At 40.7% G+C, this 19,648-nt stretch overlaps 3 protein-coding genes and 1 long non-coding RNA gene across 11 annotated transcripts; 1 reads left to right on the top strand and 3 right to left on the bottom strand.

Moving 5' to 3' along the window:
- Positions 1–2,806: 2,806 nt before the first annotated feature.
- On the bottom strand, positions 2,807–5,745 carry LOC116936513 (1,5-anhydro-D-fructose reductase). Of its 5 annotated transcripts, none has more exons than XM_045180790.1 (9): positions 5,338–5,745; positions 4,579–4,709; positions 4,384–4,512; positions 4,143–4,310; positions 3,858–4,061; positions 3,516–3,763; positions 3,264–3,429; positions 3,078–3,178; positions 2,807–3,020 (listed from the first exon to the last, which is right to left on the bottom strand). In XM_045180790.1, the coding sequence occupies exons 3-9, from the start codon at positions 4,456–4,458 to the stop codon at positions 2,963–2,965; spliced, it is 1,020 nt and encodes a 339-aa protein (XP_045036725.1). In that variant the 5' UTR covers positions 4,459–4,512; positions 4,579–4,709; positions 5,338–5,745; the 3' UTR covers positions 2,807–2,962. The 5 variants fall into 5 exon arrangements, with proteins under 5 accessions (XP_045036725.1, XP_032799672.2, XP_032799597.2 ...); XM_032943781.2 differs by having other exon boundaries at positions 4,384–4,521; positions 5,320–5,744; XM_032943706.2 differs by having other exon boundaries at positions 4,384–4,521; positions 5,338–5,744.
- A 769-nt stretch (positions 5,746–6,514) lies between these two features.
- LOC116927135 (vitellogenin-2) lies at positions 6,515–12,144 on the top strand. Its single transcript, XM_032934435.2, is given in 14 exon segments — positions 6,515–6,674; positions 6,766–6,911; positions 6,979–7,104; positions 7,168–7,305; positions 7,379–7,686; positions 7,763–7,955; positions 8,024–8,190; positions 8,273–8,476; positions 8,534–9,017; positions 9,082–9,355; positions 9,416–9,435; positions 9,437–10,148; positions 10,216–11,009; positions 11,107–12,144. Coding segments are annotated over 14 exon segments (4,614 nt in total). The 5' UTR covers positions 6,515–6,607; the 3' UTR covers positions 12,088–12,144.
- A 230-nt stretch (positions 12,145–12,374) lies between these two features.
- Positions 12,375–13,629, bottom strand: LOC116915876. Its single transcript, XR_004390330.2, has 4 exons — positions 13,422–13,629; positions 13,054–13,351; positions 12,891–12,991; positions 12,375–12,821 (listed from the first exon to the last, which is right to left on the bottom strand). It is a non-coding gene; the product is annotated as an uncharacterized LOC116915876 (long non-coding RNA).
- A 1,275-nt stretch (positions 13,630–14,904) lies between these two features.
- Positions 14,905–19,627, bottom strand: LOC116928833 (serine/arginine repetitive matrix protein 1). Of its 4 annotated transcripts, none has more exons than XM_032937515.2 (12): positions 19,466–19,627; positions 19,239–19,328; positions 19,048–19,176; positions 17,501–17,671; positions 16,765–17,436; positions 16,521–16,665; positions 16,196–16,448; positions 16,054–16,134; positions 15,852–15,993; positions 15,623–15,772; positions 15,417–15,566; positions 14,905–15,195 (listed from the first exon to the last, which is right to left on the bottom strand). In XM_032937515.2, the coding sequence occupies exons 1-12, from the start codon at positions 19,487–19,489 to the stop codon at positions 15,190–15,192; spliced, it is 2,013 nt and encodes a 670-aa protein (XP_032793406.1). In that variant the 5' UTR covers positions 19,490–19,627; the 3' UTR covers positions 14,905–15,189. The 4 variants fall into 4 exon arrangements, with proteins under 4 accessions (XP_032793406.1, XP_032792156.1, XP_032792775.1 ...); XM_032936265.2 differs by having other exon boundaries at positions 14,905–15,189; XM_032936884.2 differs by having other exon boundaries at positions 14,905–15,189; positions 15,623–15,769.
- Between the last annotated feature and the right edge of the window lie 21 nt (positions 19,628–19,648).

Genomic DNA, 19,648 nt, shown 5'->3' with positions numbered 1-19,648 from the left:
AATTTTTCTAAACTTGTAAACCCCCTCATTCTATTAACCCTAATTTTTTCAAGAAAATTTCTCTTATACGGCGAGAGAAACAATTTTTGTTTCAATGGCCCTGTGTCTCAATTGCCCCCACTCTCCTCTACGTATTAAAGTGTATCAAATCTTGCAACTGGAATTAGGCATTTCGGTAATAAAATTATCAAATAATGCCATTTATTTTTATAATTGGATGCTAATACAATAGGGCTACTTGAATTTTGAGTAGGTGTGATTCGTGTGAGTGTAAGACAGGTTTGAGCTGTTCAGAAACGTATTCCGTTGATTTTGAAGTTTTTTTTGTTTGATTTGATTGGACTGGCTGTGTCACCAAAATAAAGAAATCACTTGCTTAATTATTTACTATTAATTGTTTTTAATTTTATGATTCAAAAGTCGAAACATCATCCTTAAATTAAGAAAATCATTAGAATTTATTTTATTCGAAATTTTATTCGAAAATTTATTCGAAATACGAATAAAAATAAATTTTATTTTTATTCTTTATTCTTTATTCTTCATTTTTTATTTTTATTCTTTATTCTTATTCTTTATTCGATTTAATTTTCATTTTATTCGTATTCATATTCAAATAAATTTTTTCCTTATTCGGCAGAACACTGCTCTTTAGACTAGCCGTTTAAAAAATTAACGAAAACAGTTCTGTTAGCGCACCAACTTCATTTATGGTTTTTAACATGTAAATGAAAAACTATAATACCAATAGAAAAATAAACCTGATTTCCGTGATTTTCATTCAATTCTGAATCTAAATCATGTATTTTAAGCCAAATTTGAAATTTGGCCAAAAATGAAAAAGTGGGAAGGGTATAGCCTTTCCACTTTTGTCAAAATCGGCCAAAAATGACATCTCTTGAAATTCTCCAAAAATCAGACGGTATAATCGAAATTGAACGCTGATTTCGATTTAGTCATTGGTTTTCTCTTTAGACTAGCCGTTTAAAAAATTAACGAAAACAGTTCTGTTAGCGCACCAACTTCATTTATGGTTTTTAACATGTAAATGAAAAACTATAATACCAATAGAAAAATAAACCTGATTTCCGTGATTTTCATTCAATTCTGAATCTAAATCATGTATTTTAAGCCAAATTTGAAATTTGGCCAAAAATGAAAAAGTGGGAAGGGTATAGCCTTTCCACTTTTGTCAAAATCGGCCAAAAATGACATCTCTTGAAATTCTCCAAAAATCAGACGGTATAATCGAAATTGAACGCTGATTTCGATTTAGTCATTGGTTTTCTCTTTAGACTAGCCGTTTAAAAAATTAACGAAAACAGTTCTGTTAGCGCACCAACTTCATTTATGGTTTTTAACATGTAAATGAAAAACTATAATACCAATAGAAAAATAAACCTGATTTCCGTGATTTTCATTCAATTCTGAATCTAAATCATGTATTTTAAGCCAAATTTGAAATTTGGCCAAAAATGAAAAAGTGGGAAGGGTATAGCCTTTCCACTTTTGTCAAAATCGGCCAAAAATGACATCTCTTGAAATTCTCCAAAAATCAGACGGTATAATCGAAATTGAATGCTGATTTCGATTTAGTCATTGGTTTTCTCTTTAGACTAGCCGTTTAAAAAATTAACGAAAACAGTTCTGTTAGCGCACCAACTTCATTTATGGTTTTTAACATTTAAATGAAAAACTATAATACCAATAGAAAAATAAACCTGATTTCCGTGATTTTCATTCAATTCTGAATCTAAATCATGTATTTTAAGCCAAATTTGAAATTTGGCCAAAAATGAAAAAGTGGGAAGGGTATAGCCTTTCCACTTTTGTCAAAATCGGCCAAAAAGGACATCTCTTGAAATTCTCCAAAAATCAGACGGTATAATCGAAATTGAACGCTGATTTCGATTTAGTCATTGGTTTTCTCTTTAGACTAGCCGTTTAAAAAATTAACGAAAACAGTTCTGTTAGCGCACCAACTTCATTTATGGTTTTTAACATGTAAATGAAAAACTATAATACCAATAGAAAAATAAACCTGATTTCCGTGATTTTCATTCAATTCTGAATCTAAATCATGTATTTTAAGCCAAATTTGAAATTTGGCCAAAAATGAAAAAGTGGGAAGGGTATAGCCTTTCCACTTTTGTCAAAAACGGCCAAAAATGACATCTCTTGAAATTCTCCAAAAATCAGACGGTATAATCGAAATTGAACGCTGATTTCGATCTAGTCATTGGTTTTCTCTTTAGACAAGCCGTTTAAAAAATTAAGGAAAACAGTTCTGTTAGCGCACCGACCTCATTTATGGTTTTTAACATGTAAATGAAAAACTATAAGACCAATAGAAAAATAAACCTGATTTCCGTGATTTTCATTCATAACATCCCGTTTATGACTAAATCGACTGAAAGGTAGAAGTCCTTTAATCCGTGTACGTCTACGACATTAGAAACTATATTATTCTCCAAATTCTATAACATCAGGACTTGAACCCAGAAAATTCAGTATGGCAATCCGATTTTTTACCATTAAGCTATGATTTACACACCACCATTTTCAATACATTAACGTTCTTGTGCACGAGTGTAGATAGCTCATTAATTTTAATTCTCACAACTTTTGTAAACTGTTCAATTGAAACTATAGATATTATTCTTGAAAATTTAACGTAAACAGGATTCGAACCGGAACCATCGGAATACTACGCCGATGCTCAACCATTGAGCCATGAGTAACATGAATCAGGTTTCTACTTTTCCTTGTTATTTAGAGGAACACTTTAAAACTTGTAAAGTCATTATTGTGTGGAATTTTGATTAATTTCAATGTTTATTTAAAGAAAAAATAATTGATAGAAATATTCGTTGAAAACCGTTGAAAACACTGTTGTTAGACATTGACATGGTATGATCTTTGATTCCGAAGACGCGTTTTGTTCCTTGCAGAAATCATTTTGTTATAAGACTATGCCTTTAACGCGGTTGGGGTACGGATTTTCTGGGTGCTTGTCCATTCTTTGATAAAAATAAAACATTTGGTTAAGCCATTTAAATATTGTAATAAAGGCTTACCCTTTAAAGAAAGTCGAAAAATCAAATGTAAAGCCAGCTTCTCCTTGATCTAGTTGGCCAAGCTGTGCCATATCAACCACCGAAAGAGAAAAGTCGAATACCTGTCAAAATTAAATAAAAGTTTAGTGTTACTATCAACGTAAATGAAAAAAATGGAATGGAAATATTCCAACTGTGAACTAGTACCTGGAAATTGGCGTGAATACGCTCTGGATTGACGCTCTTAGGGATAACGGCGACCCCTAGTTCAATCAGATATCTGAGAAGAATTTGTGTACTCGATTTCTTGTGTTTCTCGGCAATTTTAACTACCACCGGATGGTGGAACAAATCAGGGATGGCAACAGGTGGTCTATTAAAAAGAAACCGTGGTATTAGGATTGCAACGTGTTTGGATACATTTATTATTTCTGGTGAAACTTATTTATTGTCACTTACTTCAGACCTAGCTTAGAGTAAAAATCATTTCGACCAGGTGAACCCAGTGGGGCGTAGGCACAAATGGTCAGTTCATGTTTTTGGCAAAATTCTCTGAGGGATTTTTGCTGGAACTGAACATGGAGTTCAACTTGCACATTTGCTGGTTTTATACGAGCATTATTGATAATTCGGCTTATTTGTTCCTCATTGAAGTTCGAGATTCCAATCGATTTCACCAAACCAGCATCTACTTGATTTTCCATTGACTTGAAAATCAAAACGTAATCGGATACAAATATTATTGCTGTCCAAATTCGATTGGCTTTCTTAGCAAAAGAATTAATTATAATGATCAAGTACCTTCCACAGGTTGACTAAGTTTGTCTTCATGTCTATCATAGCGAATCCTTGGTCATCATGAGGAAAAACGTCTGTGTCGTGTTTTCCTATTAGGCCGACTGGGGCATGGATCAGATAGAGGTCGATATAGTCCAGACGGAGGGCGACTAACGACTTCTTGAGGAACTTTTCTACATCCTCCGGGCGATTACCAATCATTGGTAGCTGATGAACAGAAACGTTTAAATTTAGACATGTTTTCCATTTCTGTTGCCGTGCTCGAAAAACTACGTAAATAATACACACCTTTGTTACAATGAAGAGCTCTTCACGCTTAACTTTTCCTGCTTCAATCCATCGCTGGAGTACTTCGCCAATAACGTCTTCATTTAAGTAGTTGTATGCGGCATCTATGTGACGATAGCCAGCCTCCAAAGCTGCGTTCACTGCTGTCTCGATCTCTTCTCTGGAAGACTGTTAAGAAAACCAATCATTTAATTTGCTGAAACATTTTGAAACTACTTTAAACTGAAACTTAGATTCGAACCTGCCAAGTACCAAGTCCAACAATTGGCATTTTCTCTCCATTCCAAAAAGTGATGTGTTTCTGGTTAGTTAACATTATTGAACACTGTTTTTCCTTGTGATATAAAACGTATGTGCTGCTTCTGTTCGACTTCACGTGCTTAACAGAACTGATAAGTTATGTAACCATAGCAGTGAGGCTTTATACACATTTTACCTTGCCGAGTCACTCCTGCAATGCAAAGACGCGGACCTTGCATGTCGTATGCGCTTCTTGCACCTCATAGTTTATGGATGTCCGTGAAGCCAACTCACCATGACTGGCGTTTTTGGGTTCCGGCGTTCAGCCTGCGGGAAAAGGAAGAAACTGTTCGCATCGTGACATCACACTACTGTGTTGTAACTTTCTTTTTTTTAATAACAAATATTTCATTTTGTCACCGCTACGTTTTGAACGTCAGCGAACGCCGTTAGCTTGGGGGTAAAAAATGAACCACCACCATCAACCAAACGATGGAGGCAGGTGCCTATGACGTCATAGACCATTAATACGGGAGCGCAGCATGCACTACGATAAGGAAAAGGATAAAAAAAAGAAGAATAAAGGCAAAAACCGGAACTAGGCAGATTTTCTCAGACCTCTTTTTACTTCTAGAAGCATCTAGAAGATAGTTCTAGACTCATTTTTTCCTGTGACATCCAACTGACTGTTGGACGTGACAAGGCCGCTGCCACAATAGAGTCTTATAGTATCTTAACTATAATAGAAGCACCGGAGGCACTTTAAACATCGTAACAACAACTATAATAGAAGCCGAACTTAATTGCTGGTAGTAAGACTTTGAATGGAAAGCAGCTTAGTTGTGAAATCACAGCCATTAAATCAGTAGAAAGTAAATCATTTCAGCTCTACATGCATGCACAATAGTAAGCAACTATTCAGGAATAGTTTTCTAACAAGATGAGATATACGCACAGTTTGGTCCTGGATATGCCGTGGTTGAAGGAAAATATCAGCGAATTCTGTTTACTCCCATTGCTTCTGCTGGGGCTGGACATCAAACTCCTCCCGGTATGGGCTTAGCCGGAAAAGTAAAGTCGAAATTGCGCAATTTCAATTGAAATGCGCAGTATTATCAATACAGGCGGCGAACCAAGGTCTTCTGAAAGAAACGGTGATAAAAGTTGTGCTCAGGCAAAGTTCATGGTTCCATCCTACGCGATGTAAATAATAGTGGTCTTATCTTTGATGAAACTGCTGCAAAGTAAAGATTTCACGGCCGTCTGGGTTTTTCAATCACTACCAGAAAGCACTCCGTGTCATTCCAAAGTCTGACAGACGCCCCCTCATCATTTGGTATGAAATGTCTGATGATTGTCGGCTCGGATGTACGACCACTAGAACTTTACCACAATTATCCCCGATGCCATCCGGTTCTAGAAACTACCCTAAAAACCAAGAATATTTTCACATTAATTCACAGAAACAAGAGGCGTACTTTATTTATATAATGGAGGTTATTGACGATGGTAAAATTAACGTTATTAACTATACGGCGATCTCCCAAATTCATTATTAGGTAATTAAGTAACGATTGTTATTCCTAACTTATTCCTAAGTTAAGCCGATTGGAAAAGAACCAAAATAGATAAGGTTTCTCCGTGGACTTCTTTCATATATTGCACTTTAATTTTGTTTATTTTCAACATTATTTTGTTTAAATTCAGATAACTACGACTATTTTTTGCTATGTTTACGTCTGGAAGGCGTTTACATCGCTGGGGTCACTGCGTCCGAATTTACGTATGTGCTAGGGGATATTTACAGCAAATGCGTTATGTCCCTAACAATACTAAATTCTAAAAATGGGAAAAAGGTTTTTTTTCTAGTTTTTTCTTTCTTTACTTAAAAATCCATAGTTTGCAATTTTCATTAAAATCTTTTGAGGTCACCGGAGGGTCTTCGATTCATCTAATTTGTCCATCTCAGCAAATAGATAACATTAACGCCCACCCTTGAAGACTGTTTTCTCCATATTTTCAAGACTCATTCTTTACAGATTTTGCTTGTACAGAGATTCCTTGTGAAAAGAACAAGACTGGTATTCATGCAAATATGGCGTTTCGGAAGGCCAGCCCAAACAGGGAACGAGATCATGTTACTTCTATCCGGCGTATAAAAAGGGATTGAAAAGAGACTCCAATCAATTCGCTGTCGTCAGTGATCCTCTTGGACGCTAAGCAGCATGATGGCACGACTGAGCCTGTTGGGATTCGCCCTTCTTCTCGTCACCGGCCAATGCCTTGCAGAAGGTAAAGTCTACATTTCTTTCGATTTTTTTAATGTTTTGTTTCTTAATGTTGCTAATACTAAAAATGATTTTCGTTCTAAAAATCCACTTAGGTTTGTTCGAAGACGGACAAGAATACCAATACAGTTACCTTACCTTCACCACGTCCGGCGTTCGTGAACCGACTCCCTCTGGCTCCTCGTTTGGCATCCGTGGCAACTTGCTCATCCAAAAACAAGCCGGAGAAGCTATCGTCAAGGTTTGAACTGCAAAGAAAGGATTTTGTTCTATTATAGTATTTTAGATAATTTTAACTATGCAAATAGCTTTCGGATGTGACTTTGGGTATGCACAATGGACCCGACTCACTTCTCTCGACTGTCAAGTTCTTGAAGAAGCCCGAGTTGGTTATGTTGGAGAAACCCTTCAAAATTTCGTTCTTGAATGGAAAGGTAAACTCAGATGAAAATATAATGTGGTATTTTGTGTTAAAATGAAATTGCTGCTATTTTCAGATCACTGGATTCGATGCTGACGCTTCGGATGCCGAATGGTCAATCAACATCAAGAAGGGTTTGGCTACCAAGTTGCAAATGGATGTCGTTGCCGGAGAGATTGGCAAAGGAGACACCGCGTTCTTGCGTACTGTTGAGGTATAAACATATACTCATACACTATTAGTTTGTAGTTGAAACGTTACATTAACGATTACGGGACTTACATTAGGACACCGTTGTGGGCACCTGTAATACCACCTACTCTTTCGGAGGCTCCGAGAAGGGTCGGTTGATGTTGATTAAGCAGCGTACCCAAAGCGAATGCACGAACGTACCCCGTATGGGCCACAACAGCTTTGGCGCCACCAACTGTGCCGGAAAGTTACAGGACGAGCTCGTTGCCACCACTCAGCTTTACTACCAGCTTAGCCGCGGATCCAGCAGCAACACTGCCAAGGCTCACATCATCTCATCCTTTGGCTACCAGGTTCTGCAATGGCACCCACCTGCAGGATCTCCCTTCTACAACTTGGCCAAGTACGAATACCTTGTTTCACTTTGCGCATCTTTGATGTGTTACTATCAATTGAATGTTCGTTCTTCCATGAAACAGCACCACTTTGGTACTTAAGTCTTCCGGGCCGATTGCTAAGCCAATCTCCGCTTCTGGCTTGACCAAGCACTACGGCAGTCTCCGTTACACTCTTAAGCGCCCGATTCCGACTCCAGAGGATCTTGATTTGGCTCGTGAAGAAGACTTCTTGCACCCCGAGGAGCCCCAATCCCAGCAAGCTCTGCGCGCTAAGGTAAAAAAATACATAAGGAATTTCAGCCTTTAATGATTTGTAATTTAAATTTTCCTATGTCATGTTAGGCTGTTCCCGTATTGACTAAGTTGAAGGAAGTCATCGGATCAGATGCTCTTAATGATGAAACCCTCTTGGATCCCACTACCATGGCCGCCATTCAGCTTTTCCAAGCCATGAGTTTGGAAAGTTTGCAAGCTGTTTGGAAGAATGTAGCAAATGACGAGGAGCTCAAGTATTTCATTTAATCAATTTTAAACGGAATCAACCGGTGTAGGAATTAAGAATTCTTGTTAACGTTTTGTTTTATTTGTTAGAAACCTGTTTAATGAGATCCTCCCAACTACTGGTACAAATCCTGCTGCCTTGATGGTCAAGGAATTGATTTTAAGTGGCAAACTTTCTGATATGGAAGCCCGCCGTATGGTTGCTTTCCTACCCTACTACCTGCGCATGCCCTCTGAGAAATTGTTGACCTCATGGGAAGATCTGCTGAAGGAGAGCCCCAGCATTAAAACCAAGTATGAATGAGTTACCACTAAAATGTTGAGCTTAGCTAAACTATTGTTTTGAATCAGGGAACTGAGAGGTGCGATCGCTTTGGCTTTCGGTCATCTCATTGGCATCACCTGCAGTGCCAACAGACTTCGTCCTTGCAAAACTGACACTATCAACAAGTACACTCGCATGTCGTACGAAGCTTTCAAATCGGCCAAGACCCACCCCGAGATGATTGTTGCCCTGAGCACGCTGCGCAACACCAATTTGATTCCCGCCATCGAGCGTCTTATCCCTCACGTCAAGAGCGGCTCCGTTCCTCACGCCGTCCGCCCGCACGTCATTTTCGCTCTGCAGCCCATTGCTGCCGTTAACCGCAACAAATTCTTGTCTGCTGTCCTCCCTCTGATCCTCAATGCCACTGAAACCACCGAAATCCGAATTGCCGCCATCTCCACCCTGTTCCGTGTCCAACCCACCTTCTTGGAGCTGCAACAGTTGATCGCTGGTGCCATTTGGGAACGCAATCAGGAAGTGCTTAACTTCATGATGACCACCTTCCGCGTAAGAAGACTACTCATTTCTAATCAGAATAAGTTGAAAGCTAACGGTATTCATTCAATTGTAGAACTACGCCGATTCCAAGAATCCCTGCGTCAAGCCCATCGCCAATCAGTTGCAGTTGTTGATGCGTCGTGTCGCCCACATCAAGACCAACTTCTTCCGTTCAAGCAACCGTGTCTTCGACTTCCAGGACCAGAAATATGGTTTCGGTGGTGGTCTGCAACTTGCCACCATCTACGGTGAAGAATCCCGCGCACCTCTCATCATTTCCGGACGTGCCAGTTACCGCATTTCTGATTTTGGTTACGTTCCTCTTGAGATTATGATCCGTTTGGAAGGTAAAATCAAATTCTTTTCGAAAGATTAATGAAGAAAAATCATTCGTGAGTTTGTTACAGGTGTTGAGGATGCATATGTTCCGTCTCTTCCGCAAACTGGACCCCAAGGACTTCAAGCTTGATACCCTGAAGGATCTTTTGCAAAAGACAATGAAGATTGTCCCTCGCCAACAGGCTCCCATGAAGATGGAAATTTTGTTGTGTTCTCAAGGATACACTTTGATGTACCGTCACATGGGAATGGAAGAAATCGCTGGTCTGATGGAAGGCAAGGGATTGGTCGAAATGATTTCTCGTGGCTTGAAAATGACTCGTAATATGGTCATGCTCGGCGGACAACATATCAGCTGGAGGGCTAACGATGCTGGTCTCCCCGTCGGTGTTGGTCTCAGCACTCCTGGATTCGCCCGTCACCAATTGGCTTACGGAAACGTCAATCAACCGACGAAGCTCGGCCGCTCCATTCTGGCTGATTTGGACGTCACTCTGCAGGTGGTCACTTACATGGTCGCTTACAACCCGCTCGGCGTCTCCCAGGGAATCATCAAGGCTCGTGGATCCCGCATCCATTTGCCCGCTAACCTTTTGGTTGGTTTCTCGCCTGCTGACAGCCAAGTTGAAATCAAAATGAATACCCCCACCGAAGAGAAACCCTTGTCTTACTTGTTCAGCAGCAATACCGTTGCTTTCATGTGGGGCAAAGATGACTCCAAAGCCCTTTCCTACCTTAAGGACACCTGCTCAGAATGCGAACCTAAAGCTTTGGTAACCCGTGGCGAACAGTTCCGCAAAGGTATTTGAACCATTTAAACTGCCTTTTTCCAATGACATTTGAAGACAAACTTTGCTTTCGTTGTTAGGTCAAGTTATTCGCGAAAACATCAACGAACTTTTGGGTATGGAATCTCACATCGAAGTTTACAACTGTGAAACCTACACGGGCAAAGCCTCAATTGCCAAGGTGATGTATGAATCATTCAAGCCATCTGAAATCAACTCGCACGGCAGCGTACCCGGTTTCTTGGTCATGGGATTCATGCAAATGCGCAACTACTTCTACCAATACCCACCCACTGGCGCTTGTTCCATGAAGGCCGTTTTACACAGAACTCAGGTAAAGCCGGCTGAAGCTATCGAGATTAAGCTCAAGATGGATTCCGCTGTACCAGCTGGAAAGAAGGCCGCCCCAGGCAGAAGTTTTAGCAATGTTAAGGGAGCCATCACTTTGTTGGGCACCCCTGAGCGCAAATGGAACGTCGAAGTCAATGTCGAGAGTGAGCCTTTCAATGTCAAATCTCAAGTCGCTGTGAAAATTGCCCGTCTAGCGAACCGCGAACTTAAAGTACCCAACCGCGCTCTCTGCGTCAACGTCAAGACCACTTGGGCTGCTTTGCCCGACGACGTTTTCGAGACTCCATCATCCATCGAGCCTTCCGTTCAACGTGAAGTTTCTTTCGTTTGGGGAGAGGCTCCCGCTGACCAGTGCCCTAAAGCTAATGCCAAGGATATCTCCACGATTTTGATCAAGGTTCAGGGTAACATCACCGAAGCTCAACGAGAAGCCGCCACCAGCCGCAACACCTATCCTTATGATCGTTGCGATTTGGACCGCACCGATGCCGGCCGTTCTGGAATTGTTGGTCCGATGACCCAGGTAATGATGGAGTTTCTGTCGATATCTTGATCTTTAACCGTGCAAAGCATAACTTTGGCTAATAGGCGACGGGTTGTAATTCTTTTTATTTGATCAGGCTTGTTACGAAGCTGTTCTGCACTACGCTACTCCTCGCAGCTACGTTTTGGACATCCATTACGCCAACATGTCTCCCCGTGGTCAGATGGCTCTTCTCCGTATCGACACTATGCTAAAGGCCTCCTTGTTGCCCTATTGGAGCATGCATGCTCCGCATGCCAGCGCCAAGAAAGTTGCCGGTGCCGGCCACATTGAATTGAAAATGGATGTTAACGAAGATGACGTTGACTTGCATGTCCACACTGATTTGATGCACAGTCATTACGAGAACGTCGATGTCCTGAAGAACTTGGGTATGGCTTTACGTAACGCCCGTCTGCCCATGTCTCAAATGTTCGCCATCAAGGCCGGTTTCGTTGGTATTTGCGACGTCGCTCCCAAAGCTGTTGTCACCTTCGATAATGTGACCATGAGCACTGATCTGCCCACTTGCTACACGCTCATCTCGGCTGACTGTTCGCCCACCCCTCGCTACGCTGTTTTTGCCAAGAAAACTACTGGCCCATCTCTTCCGTTGGCTGTCAAGATCTACGCCGGTGGCCACACTCTCGAACTGAACCCCGTCTCCAGCGGAGTGGAAGTTAAGGCTAACGAAAAGGTTGTCAAGGTCGAAACTAACAAGCCGTACATCTTGAGCGACAAGGACAACGTGATCCAGTACATCATCGTTGGCAAGATTGGCGCCCGTTACTTTGTCCAGGTTCCAGTTCTCAAGTTGACCTTCCGCTATACTGGCGATGACATCACCAGTATGATCCCCGCCACCCATCGCTCTCAACATTGCGGTCTGTGCGGTGATTACAACGGCCAATTTTCTCGCGAATTAGTTAGCCCATCCGGTTGCAATGTAAAGGATGCCACTGATTTGGCCAGGTCCTACGTCTTGAGAGACAACAAATGCAAGGATAACATCCCAACCCCTCCTTGTGTTGCTGAGCCCATCAACGTGGGTGAACGATACCAGAGCAGCCGCTTATAGTCAAACACTTTTTTTTTCTTTTAATTTTGCATATCCAAATACATGAAACAACAAACACTTTCCCTGAATTATTGATAAAAAAAGATAAAGCTTTAGTTGGTACCGACCATCTGACTGACCTGTCTGATTGGATGAATTACCCTACGTAGCAACCAAAGATAAAAAGTGATTCTGGTCAAAATAAAAATATTTCCCTGCATAAAAAAATCGCATTTCATCAGCCCTGACGTCAGATACTGTCACAACGGAGGCTGAATACGAAGTCTAAGGATTCGTAATGACGATTCGCATATTTTAAAAATTCGCCTGCTTTCTTTTATCGCTACGAGTTTTTTTTAGCACGAGCTAATGCGCATACAAATAGAATTCCCAATATTCTATGCTATTTTACTAGTAATCAATAAGTGAAGTCTTACCGTGAGAGCAATACAGCTACACACCGGCCCGTCACCACACTGCTTAGTTCATTGACAGCACGATTTTTCCATCAAAGAACAGGATCTTCTTGAATATCGTGACACTATCCTTCCATGTTGTTGCCAATCGAGTTTCTGACAAATTGGCGTGCAGTATGAGTGACCACTGCATTGAGAAAAACATTTGCGTTTCTACTTGTCAAAAATTGCAGCAATGGAGACAGTTGATATTGCGTTTTAAATCAAGCGCAGCATCTTGGTACGCAGTTACAATGCCAAATTCATCAGCATACATGAGATATACTAGGACTTGGAACTCTATGCAGAAAAATATAAAATATTATGTTAGTCTATAGTTATATATGTAAAGAAAAAGTTGGAATATACTTCGACTGACATTAACGGCTTGACTGGAAAATGAGCTGCAGTATGTTTCGCTACATGGAATCCTAGGTTCCGATGATGGTATGTCTGTGCTTCTCTTTCGTCTAGAGATATATATTTTAACCAGGTGAAATCAAAACTAAAATATGGCTCGTTGCAGACATACTTAATAAGACAATATCAGTACGACCGACAAAATTCCAGAAGCAGCTCTCTTCAAATGCTATACATTAGCCCTTGATCTATGTTTTTGAAGTTTATGTGTACGTAGATCTTTGCGTTTCTGTTGCTCTTGTTCCGTGAAATGCAAAGATCTGCGTACACAAGCTGCACATTCGTAGAAAATTAATTGCATATTAAAAATAACCATTACCTTTTTGCAATACAGTTTTTTATGATAATGCTTTCCCCAAAGAATATACTGATGCAATCCAAATTTGATTGCTTTGAACTACATGATAATTCTGAAAACAAAAAATGTTATTGTAACCGTACCACTTTTCAACCAAAATGCCAAAGGAATTCAAACAGTACATTTTTCAGTTTCAAAACATTCTGTTCTAAATTTTTAAATATCACAGTATGTGTTTCCTACAGAGCAACAACTTGTTGTTTAACTGGAAGGCCCAGCTCATGAATCCAAAGTTACAATAAACAAATCTTTGTTTATGTAACATTCTAAGCAATTCTTTACAGTCTGGCTTTTAAGAAGATTGGAAGTTAGATTTTTTATTGAATAAATATAAGGTACAACAAAACACACCTGAATGGTAAACTCAATTTTGCTGAAAACCTCATTGGCTTAATTCTGTCACCCGGCAAAGTTGGACTAAGTATGGCTGCCAACGTGGTACTCACTGGCGAGAGGATGTTTACAATTTTACGTCAACTGAAGTACCACATTGAAGTATGAATTAAGAAGCACGTACGACTATATCCCCATCTTTTTTTAACGTACCAACTGCTTTTAAAGAGGAGAAAGGGGTGTTCTACAGACTACAGCTACAGCTAAACTACCAGGAAATAGGCTTAAGCTTAGTCTCCTTGAAGCAATTAAGCCAAGGAAATTTGGGCTTAAACCTGCTATCTAATACTTAGCTATGAGATGTTTTTTCCTCTTTCTTAAAATCCAGTGTTGGTTTAATTTCAAAATTAATTTTATATCTCCTCGCAAGTCAGAACGATGCCAAGATTGGCATGAAAACTGTGTTCTGTATTCATACCAACGTTGTCGCATGGCAAAAATTGGGGTTAAAGATACCACCGCCCCCTGGGAAACTGGCAAAATACCAAAATAAGCTTCACCGAGAAGTTCTATCATAATACATGTGATTTTTTTAAGCTTTTTCGTTAAGTCTAACTAGTCACAGAGTGACACGGATTGCACGTTTGGACAACGCGATGGTGGGATTCGAGTCTCCAGTTCAATGATTTTTTTGAACGCTGTTTCCTACAGAACGCAAACTTATTATTTTCTCCTAAATTATCTCTGGAATTAATTAAGCGATTGCTTCACTGGAAGCTCCAACTAGTCGCATAGTGTCTGATTCGCTATATGGTTCTTTCACGTAATTATGACGCTGTGTAATCAGTGACACAACACAACAATCGTTCACCAGAAAGCGTTGCACTTACGTAACTAAATTTGAAAAAAAAAATTTTGTTTTCATTTCATGTGTTCAGTTCATCTGCATTACCGTGAGAATCTTTGTATTTAAAAACTTTCTTGCTAAAATTACCCCAGAAATCGGAAAAAAAAACTCTTTGATTCTGTATCAATATCCGTTAATGTATCTGCAGTTAACTGATGCTTATGTCAAGCACATGATTACGTTTGACCTTTATTTTTCTTATGCAGCGATATGGCATGATCGTCTTGCTGTACTGAATGACACGACAAATACCAATTTTACCTTGAGAAAAAAAAAATTGGACCGGACATCTTTACAAGGCCTCTTTCGCTTTGATAATGCTTTCACCGATACCACTTCAGCCGCAATGTTCTGAACGTCAATTATTCACTTCAATCAATTTATTTTTAAAAAGTGTTAACGCTACTTTTGAAAATGGAAAGATGCTTGAGAAACTAAACGAATGGCGACATGAATGAAGTTTCCACCACGGACGTTGTTAAGCAAACTTGAAAAATGAAGAAGAAAAAAATCGTTGAATTTACTATACGTTGGATTCGGATGTCAAATTATTTGCGCTGCTCTTTGCGTCGGCTCAACGACTCCAACGCCTTTTCTCTCAGCTGTCTCTCCAAAGCTTCCGATTCCACCGACGGCGTGACTATGCCATCCTAGTCCAATTGTTGAAAAAAAGACACTCAGATAAAATTATATGCGCATCGAACTCAAACAAAATTTTTGAAATTAAATCTAAAAAGAGGGGAAAGGAACGCTACTAAAGAAGTGCGCCACATATTCTTCTTTTAAACTGTCTGTGCCTTCAATATGCCCTTTTTTTTTTACACAAATTACTTTGGGCTTAAATGAAATGAAATACTTTAAACCTAAAATGACTCACCTCTGACTCCTCGTCGGAATCGTGACGCCTTTTGGATTTGCTTTTCTTAGATTTCTTCTTCTTTTCCTTCTTCCTCTTTTCCTTCTTCTTCTTCTCTTTCTTGTTCTTCTTTTTCTTCTTTCTCTCTTCTTCTTCTGATTCGCCAGATTCCTGAAATTTACACAAATTAGTAAACTTAACTATTAAGGTTTGCCAATTGACATCACCTCTGACGATTCAGAAGAGGTATCCTTCCTCTTCTTTTTCTCCTTCTTGCGTTTCTTCTTGTCCGGAGTCGATTCAACGCTCGAAGATTCTCCAGACTCGGATTCTTCTATTTCTGATTCCTCAGATCCTGACGATGACTTCCTCTTCTTCTAAATCACACGCCAACGAATGGGACACGAAACGATATTAATAAATATGCAGCCTTTTAGAATAACAGTAAATGTGTACCTTTTTGATAGGCGAAGGGGATGGCTTGCGCTTCTTCAAAACTTTTCCCACAGGGGATTGGTCTCTTTCAACTTCTTTGCGTTTATCACTTTTTAGATCACGCTTCGCCTCTGCTACCGGGCTCTCAGAATGTGCACGACCCCTAAAACGTAATAACAGTTAAAAAGATTGAATGTAACCTTTTTGCTTACTATTCTCTTACTTTAAACGGGATTCACTCTCCTTTCTAAACGGTGATGGAGTACGTGACAGACTGCGACTTCCACGGCCAGAGCCGCCCTTCCTTTTATCAATAGTTCCAGTTAAAAACTTACATAAAAACACACATGATGTTGCATTATTACCCTCTACTGCTATGAAGTCCACCAGCTGTTGGCCTTTCTCTTTCACGACCTTTATCACGAGCGGGAAGGCGTTCACGCTCCTTTTCCCGATCACGACCCTTATCGACTTGGCGATCTGGCATTCCCCGGTCGCGATCTGGCACTCCACGACCACGATCCATGCCGCGTTGTGCACGGCGTTGGGCTTCTGGGGATGAACTCTGGTGCCCACGGTAATTGCGTTTGTTCTGGACACTGTTGTTTTTACGTTGAACTAGATTCGATACATTTGATTGCAAATATTAAATAGAATGTCGTTTACTGCGTTTGTGTCAACTGAACTTACTGGGGGAGGCAGAACGGGATGACGACGAAGAGGAACTGCGTGATGAAGAAGACTTGGAAGATACCGATGGTGAACGGCGTTTAGAAGGTGCAGCAACAATAGCAAGTGATGAAGTATCCTGTCCGGCCATTTGCATCAATTTGGCCTACGAAGACAAAGTATATATGACAATCACAAGTTGTTTTACCCCCACCCGCTTTTTAAAAAATGATGTACGACAGAAGTAGTTCGCGTTCCCAATTACCTGTAAACCAGAGACGGCAGCAGGCTTCTTTTCAACATAGGCGCTATCTTTCTTGGGTTCGGGTGATCGACGCGGACGTTCTTTGTCACGGCGATCAGGAGATCTATGGCGGACCGGTGACTTCCTAACCGGTGAACGACGTGGTGAAGGACGACGAGGAGAATGGTTGCGGACAGGTGAACGCCTCGGCGATCTACGGATTGGAGATCTGCGTGCTGGCGATCTTCGAACTGGAGACCTCCTTACGGGAGACCTCCGAGCTGGAGATCTTCTTACAGGTGAACGACGGACAGGCGATCTTCTTGCGGGTGAACGACGAACTGGTGAACGTCGAACAGGAGAGCGTCTAACAGGTGAACGACGAACAGGTGAACGACGAGGGGAACGGCGCGGAGACCGCCGTGCAGGCGATCTGGCAGGTGAACGACGACGTGGTGGGGGTGACGTCTTATTTCGGTTAGGAGATCGACGTTCTAGTGAAGGACGTCGCCCATCACGACGAGGTGGGGAACGAGGATTATCTTCTTTCTTGATCACCCTATCCTTGTTTGGGCTACGGCTTCTATCTTTGGAAGTTTTCTTATCATTTCGTTCATTGCGTTCTTTGTCTCGGTCAGCTCGTCTATCACGATCAGCCTTTTTAATTGCCTCTTGAATCCGATCTTGCTCTTCCTGCAAAATTAAAAATAGATGATGTTAGAAACAGCAACTATTCAGAGGAAATTAAGTTTTATACTTTTCGCAGTTTGATTTCTTCTTTCTTTTGAGCCATAAAGACCTCGGGAATTCCAGCAGAAGACTCTTGGGCAGATAGAAGAAGATCCCACAATTCGGTCATTAGGATTCTCGCGTTTTTGCCATTAAGGAATCCGGTCAAGTTGATTTGCATACGACGTGGGTCAGGATTCTATCGTTGTGGATAAACGGAAAAAGACAAATATTCGACAAGTCAAACATCTGGGATGAAAACACAGTTACATGAGACAGACATAAGCAAAATGGATAAGGTTTAAAAGTTTCAGTATTATCTCGGCGCATCACACGAGCAATACCTTACAGGGTTCGCTCTCAAAAAGGATTAGCTGTTACGAAGTTTGCTTTGTTTTGTATTTTTCTTGCCTTGAAGTCGGCCAGAGTGATAACCGAAAAAATCAAACATTTTCAATCTAGGCCCAGGCGCGCTGAAAGATGGCGGATTCTCAAACATGAACGGAGTTTCCCATCCGTCCAAATGCGAAGACTTGACGCAGTCAAAGAGAACAATCGGAACGGCACAGGAGTTTTCCTGTCGACTGTACCGCCTGCTCTTGGGCTGTGATCTAGTCCTGTCGGCTAACCACAACAGTCCTAATGTAGATTATGAAGACGAATGGACGCTGCTCGGAAAAGAGAAGTTCGGATGTTCTGGGCAAGTCTGGAGGAGGCAGCCACGAAGCGAACGGCACAGGAGTTATTTCCTGTCGACTGTACCGTCCTGCTTTTGGGCTACAGGTATAAGTACCGTTTCATCAACGTATTCGTATCAGCTGACTGCAACAAGCTCGACTTCCAAAAGTACCAAACCGCACAGGAGTTTCCCTGTAGTCGACTGAGCGGTTTGCGGCAATAACTGGAAACTTCGCATCGGCTGGAAAGACGGTTGTCCTTCCATTGCACTGAGATGGGCAATCCCAGTTTTGCCCCTCTGATTCTTGAAGTTTACTGTGCTGCATTCCATCATTTCGCAGGAGTCATCCCATAAATAGTCGACTGCGAAACGCTGGAAATTGCAGTTCCTAGCGCAGCCTCGAGACTTTGGTATTGTAGGCGTGACGACTGGGTCGTCCAAGTTTTACACAGCAAAAAGATGGGCCAAGTTGAAGACCTCGAAATAATGCCATCCTTGTCTCCAACATGTCACAGCAGTTGCTACGTGCAACATGATAGCCAGAAGGCTTTGATGCATTTCCAAGCTGATTTAAGTCCATACTAAGTCTTCATAATGCAGGACCCAAAATTGTACAAGATATTCAGATGAGCACACAAAAAAAATGAAGTGCCATCTGGATGGTCAACACAATTGGGTTATCATTCATTGTTAAGGCATTAGATACCATATACAAAGCAAGCTGTTCAATCATTCTTGGCTAATTTTGCCATTTCATAAAAATATTGGATATGGATAACATAAAATTTACATTATTTAAACAAGATACATATTCAAATGAGAATGATTGCTGACAAACTAGAATGCTATATGCCTAGTCACTACGGCTACACAGAAAGAAAAGATGAGTGTGTTACCTTGTCAGCTTCAAGCTGATTAAAAACATATTCAACTAGGACATCATCCTCGATCCCCCCCATAAGCTCTGTGATTTTGGTGGTGATCCATGGTTTGATTGTTTCCAATTTGACTTTGCTCATATCAACCTGTCGTCATCAACAAACACATACAATCTGACCTTCACAAATGGCATAGATAACATTTTTACCTTTTTCGTAACATTGTCAGCAAATTTAATAGTTTTTAACAGTTTTTTTTCTTTGTCACTGAATCTATTGTCTTGCTCGGTGGAGGTACCCTAAATAAAAAGTTTTAGATATAACAACGAGAAATACACAAAAAAAGAAATAGCGCGACCATCTCGGCAACTATCTCTCACTGGTGTCTCAGATGTACAAAAATATGTATGTAATCAAAGGTATGTAATAAACTTACTCTGAAGAAACCAGCATCAGTCATTTTTGAAGTCCAAAGGAAAGACCTCAAATTGAGGTAGTTCTATAAAAGTAAAATGTTGAAGAATAAAGCCGGATTGAATCTCAAATATCAATTCCTAATGGAGGGCTTACTTTACGAGCATCAGAGAAGGGGAGAGAACACAGTTGCCAAACAGGTTTA

This window comes from Daphnia magna, linkage group LG1, assembly GCF_020631705.1.
Source record: "Daphnia magna isolate NIES linkage group LG1, ASM2063170v1.1, whole genome shotgun sequence".
Taxonomy (NCBI): domain Eukaryota; kingdom Metazoa; phylum Arthropoda; class Branchiopoda; order Diplostraca; family Daphniidae; genus Daphnia; species Daphnia magna.
The sequence above is the reverse complement of the archived record's forward strand: the minus strand, read 5'-3'. Positions and strand labels throughout refer to the sequence as shown.

Excerpts from the sequence above, each read along its gene's own strand:
- LOC116936513 (XM_045180790.1), bottom strand. The coding sequence starts at position 4,458 with ATGTTAACTAACCAGAAACACATCACTTTTTGGAATGGAGAGAAAATG. Across the intron at positions 3,430-3,515 it reads TACTCTAAGCTAGGTCTGAA|ACCACCTGTTGCCATCCCTG; the intron begins GTAAGTGACAAT and ends TCTTTTTAATAG. Across the intron at positions 3,021-3,077 it reads TTTTCGACTTTCTTTAAAGG|AATGGACAAGCACCCAGAAA; the intron begins GTAAGCCTTTAT and ends TTTTTATCAAAG.
- LOC116928833 (XM_032936265.2), bottom strand. The coding sequence starts at position 19,489 with ATGACTGATGCTGGTTTCTTCAGA. Across the intron at positions 16,666-16,764 it reads CTGCCGTCTCTGGTTTACAG|GCCAAATTGATGCAAATGGC; the intron begins GTAATTGGGAAC and ends TTGTCTTCGTAG. Across the intron at positions 16,135-16,195 it reads GGACTTCATAGCAGTAGAGG|GAAGGGCGGCTCTGGCCGTG; the intron begins GTAATAATGCAA and ends TATTGATAAAAG.